General features: G+C 37.5%; 1 protein-coding gene across 2 annotated transcripts; it reads right to left on the reverse strand.

Annotated features, from left to right (window-relative positions):
* Positions 1-854: 854 nt before the first annotated feature.
* crebzf (CREB/ATF bZIP transcription factor) lies at positions 855-4092 on the reverse strand. 2 transcript variants are annotated; one of them, XM_017306010.1, is made up of 5 exons: positions 4008-4092; positions 2481-2992; positions 2220-2380; positions 1959-2034; positions 855-1573 (listed from the first exon to the last, which is right to left on the reverse strand). In XM_017306010.1, the coding sequence occupies exons 2-3, from the start codon at positions 2984-2986 to the stop codon at positions 2332-2334; spliced, it is 555 nt and encodes a 184-aa protein (XP_017161499.1). In that variant the 5' UTR covers positions 2987-2992; positions 4008-4092; the 3' UTR covers positions 855-1573; positions 1959-2034; positions 2220-2331. The 2 variants fall into 2 exon arrangements, with proteins under 2 accessions (XP_017161499.1, XP_017161498.1); XM_017306009.1 differs by having other exon boundaries at positions 3878-4051.
* Positions 4093-5040: the final 948 nt, after the last annotated feature.

The following is a 5040-nucleotide window of genomic DNA, read 5'->3' on the forward strand; positions in this document are numbered from 1 at the left end:
GGCCTGTTTAAGATCCTCTTCTTTCCAGCACTCCGCCTTCAGCACATCACCACAAAACTGTTCCTCTGTGCTGCTATTTAGAACCGTTCCTAAAAGTGTTGGACTAAGTAGTTCATGTGAGCTCAGCAGAAGTGCAGTTCAACCAAGTGTTGGCCAACAGCTGCTGGTCAGAAGGAGCTAAGAGGGGGAACTGCAGGTGAGCAGTGCTGTCAGGTTTATGGAAATATGTAGCACCTTGTTTACTTATTTTATTATTCCATTATTTCCACAATAAGTTAACTGACTGAGCCAAGTGAAGCAAAATCATGCTTYATTTCCTCAGTAAGCTGAATTGGTTTGTCTTCATTAGTGAGACTGTAAAATGATTACAAGTCTCGTTCCAGAMTCGTAATCTGGACACCCAAATGTTGGGGGAGATGTTACAATTTCTCAAACATGTATGACAAATTCAAAGCAACACTCCAGGAAAGTCTTAGATGAGGGAATAACATGATGTAAAGCTTGAAAAAAGTATTTTACATTATACCCTACCTTTAAATTAATCTTCCCTCAAAATTCTAGACACCAAATTATGACAACATGGAAAAAAACTTGAGATTTTACTGATCATGCGTAAAATGTTTCTACAACTTAAAAGAAGTCCACCTGTGGTCAATTCAGATTGGACTTGATGTGGAAAGGCACACACCTGTCTATATATGGTCATACAGTTGACAGTGTAAACATGAAATYAAAGGAATCGTCAGTAGACCTCAGAGACACGATGGTCTTGAGGCAGAAATCTGAAGAAGGATCCAGAAACACTCCTGCTGCTCTGAAGGACCGATGAACTCCGCCTCCATTGTCAGCCTTTCTTTTTTTTTTTTTTAGAATTTAGCAAAAATCTCAAAAACTTTTTCTCACATTGCTGCTCACATGGGGTATTTGTGTGTAAAATTTTGAGGAAAGACTGTTTTAATAAGGCTGGAAAATAAAATGTGGAGAAAGTGAAGTGCTGTGAAAACCTTCTGGATGCACTGTAGTTGGGCAGATAAATGAAATGAATCTTTCTATGCTGTATTATTCCATCCAATGGGGACTGTCATCTGTTCTGACAACCGTTACCAGACTTGACCCAATGTTCAGGGAAAGTTAAGACCTTTATCGGCAGAGCTTGCTGTTTAGAAAGAAAAAAGAGAAGCATTAATATCAACAGTACACAACAAGACTCAGCAGATATTTCGTATTTTACACACAGAGAATGGGATTTATTTGTCCAACATTTCTCAGACCATTTACTTGAAAAGAAAATATATTCAAAATTAAACATTTACAGTTTATTAGATGTGATTTAAAAAATTTTACTGTGATCAGTTGTTTTTTTTTAAATGTGCATTTCAATATACAAACAATAYACAAATTGCTCCGGGTGCTGTAGGAGCTCCAGGTGATGATACAACCAAGAGCTACAGGTGATGCAGAATGTGGGTAAAAATTAGATTACATATACCATTTGTTACCGATACTACCTTTAAAAAAATACCAGGCCACGTTGCAGCTGCGTGTCCAGCTTCGTCACCTCCCATCAGCAGAACTTTAGCATAAAGAAAAAAGGYGGCGCTAAATACATGTATCCTTCGGTAAACAGGTACTGGTTCACAAAGAGGTTTTTGTTATTTTTTCCRTCTGATAAGTAGAATGTGTTTTCTGTTTTCTCTTTTGCTTTTAAGATCAATTACTTTACAGTTTGAGAGATTTTTGATCACTCTTTGTGGACCCTTACCWTTATCTTATCAAACAAGCACTAAGAAAACTGAAGCCTAACACTTATCAAATTATTTCTTACAACAAAACAAAACTGAGCAAAGTGCTCAACATCCATTAATTGGGAACATTTGATATATTAAAATAAAAAATAAAAAGTACAGAAGTTGCTGCTGAATGCTGAAGCCAGTGAGAAGTTTCTGTCTATTCCTTACCATGGCGTCAAGCAGGAAGAGGGAGTTCAGAAAGCCACTCATCCCCCATGGCGGAGCAACCATTACCTAGAAGAAACTGTCAACAAGGTTTAGCAGTAACGTGTACTCATCCCACCAGAACAAATAGCATAAATCACATGCACATTCTGCGGTTCTTAGGCAGCTCTAATTAACTCAGTGTTCATCCATCCTGATAAAGTTCAGTACAGAGTCGCATATGGTTTAGTCTCAATATGAGAAAACAGAAGTACTTGACCCTACATTTTGAGCGACGTGCTCGCGCTCTCTGCACACTTTGGGCAGAATTCCACTGACACGTGGTTCTTGTCTACATGCAGGCACACGCCGCCAGACGTCTCCTTCTCCTCCACCTTCACCCGCTTCCTGGGCAACGCATAATCGTGCTCGTTAGAGCGCGGCCCCTGGAAAAGCGAGGAAGATAATTTCATCCCATTCACATCGCTCAGTCTGGACAAGAGCTGGGCTAACATGCTCTCATTGGCCAGCACAGCCCTCAGATACCTGGTTTCATCCTCCAATTCTTCCACCCGTTTAGTCAACTGACAGTTCTCCTGTTTGAGCACGCCGTTCTCCGTTGACAGAACGCCAACCTGCTTCTCCAGGCTGTTGACGTGCTCCTTCTTCTTGAGACGGTTCAATCTGGCAGCGATGGCGTTTTTGTTGATGACGTGGTTCGACTGGTTTAGTCGGTTTTTCATCCTGGAGCCWGAAGACRTTCTGTCTGGAGATGAGCGGGATGAAACGTCAAAAACCGAGTCTTGGTTTATGTCGCTGCATGCTTCTAGATTGGCAAGATCGACGCCAAAGAGTAGAGAGGAAGAATCTTTTTCTAGAGTCCACTTTAAATCTTCAAACAGGTCRTCTAGCTCGATTCCTGGATGATCGGTGTCATCGGCAGCAAGCTCATCAGAAGGGCTGGGGAGATCTTGATCGTTTTCCACTACATCCACCTCCTCAACGTCTACCGACGGCATCTCCATGGCACGGCTTCTTCTCCTTGTGATCATCGTGTTCTGCCAACCAGATAGCAAAGACATTGAATAAAGAGGTTCTTTTACGCAATACTTGTGGAAACATAAAACTTCATTGTTAAATCTTGCAAATAAACTCAGATAAAGTAGGTATGAATTACAATTTTCAATTAGTAAATTATTTAATCTCTACAAGTCTTTCAATAAAACAATAAATATTTCACTAGAAATCCCTTATTTCCCTACATAAAAAACTGAATATTTTTTGCCTTTCAGTTACGTACTGCTACTAAAATGTTAGTAATTCTTTTACATATAATCTAATAAAAAAAGGTCTTTAAAATCACCGTAATAAAATATCGCTTTTGATAAACMCGTTGACGGTAAACTGCATGAGGTACTCTGGACAGGTTTATGTAAGTAGTAACACCTAACCCTCTTTTAGTCCGCGCTATCACATCGTCACGTGATACAAGTGACGCATGTCCAAAACGTTGTGCTAACGTTGAGAACTCCGTTAGCTTTCCCTAACATGCCACACAGTCACATTTTATTCGTGAATTGTCTTCTAAAGTATGTTCTTTAAAAGCAAAAACAAATAATGAACACATTCTGTGCTTAGTCTTAACCTAATTGTCGATAAGGTAAGCTATAGAGCCTCTATAGCTTAAAATAGGCCGCGCTAGCTTACCGCGCTTTTGATTAGCATACAGCTAATGATAAAAAACGGTGCAATAACATTAGTTTGGGTGCACTAAAGTCACTATACGACGAGTCAAGAGTAAAAAAAAAGTGGTAACTCTGTGTAATGAAAGCCTGTTATGAACGAGAAATTCCCTGACTGTGCCTGAGTTAGCCTTTGTGTTTAGCCAYAGGCCAACAAACTGAGCTAATGTGACGCAGCATTTTCTTCGCACAAATACTTACCAGCCCGACTCAAAAACACAAAAACTATAGAAAAGTCAAGTAGTTAAGCTGTGTCGGCGGCCAAAAGCGTTGTAGATATATATTATTTCTTCAAATTGAACACAGCTAAAACTTGTGAAGAGCGAGGTACCTTTGACCGTCCAAACCAACTTCTTCTTCTTCTTCTTCTTTTTCTTTACGGAAGCTTGCATTCAATTTGTTGCATTATCGCCATCTTCTGGGTCAGATGTTCATTACACTTCTACTACACATTTCTACAAGTCTCTKAATGAGGCAAATATTCTTAAACTTTCCTTTTAATTCAGTGTTGTTTAATTGAAATAACATATCTTTAAAATCGGTTCCCAAATACGTCCATGAATAATATTCTCCTTTTATTTTCATATTTCCTACACATGGACRCATTGTAMAGTTTTCTCAACATTATGATTACAAAAAACAGCATCCTACAGGCTTCCGATCAAGTTGTACTGACTAATTCTTATTCTAACTTAAATTCCTTTTTGGTAAAGTGCATTGATATTATATTTGTTGTGAATTGGTGCTGTATAAATATTTTTTCTTAATTGCTCGCGTTGCCCTCTAATTTTTCACAGGAATSCACTTAATTCCTATGGTTTAATTTTGCGCACATAATCTTAAATGAGTTAAATAATTTAATTGAAAGTAGTCTGGTGATACTTTAAATATGTAATAAAAAAATTTCACTAAAGAAAAGTACASTTTTTAACTTACTTTTCACCATTCTAAAGCTGATGATATTGCTGGGATTCTTTTTGGTGTTCCAATAAATCTTAGMATCACAACTGCTGCACACTTGTCTGTACACTGATCTTTTAAAAAATAAAATACATATATATGCAAATTTGATGATCACTACATTCGTTCTTGATATGATTCTGAAACTCTTGGCAAATATCAGTTGTTTTGCTTCTTTTTTTAAAACTAGCTAAAATCACATTTATATTTATGCATGAATTATGATCCTTTGTGTCAGGATTTTTTCAAAATGTTTTTTTTATTTTCTTAAGACATAAAAGAAGTAGAAAAAATGTTATTGTAAAGAAAAAAAGCTTTTATCTTTTTTTTTGGTGATCAGTTGTAATTTTCTCCAAATACAAAGGTGTTATTTGAAAAATATATCAGTAGTATTGTTCTTTAAG

This window comes from Poecilia reticulata, linkage group LG7 (assembly GCF_000633615.1).
Source record: "Poecilia reticulata strain Guanapo linkage group LG7, Guppy_female_1.0+MT, whole genome shotgun sequence".
Classification (NCBI taxonomy): Eukaryota; Metazoa; Chordata; class Actinopteri; order Cyprinodontiformes; family Poeciliidae; genus Poecilia; species Poecilia reticulata.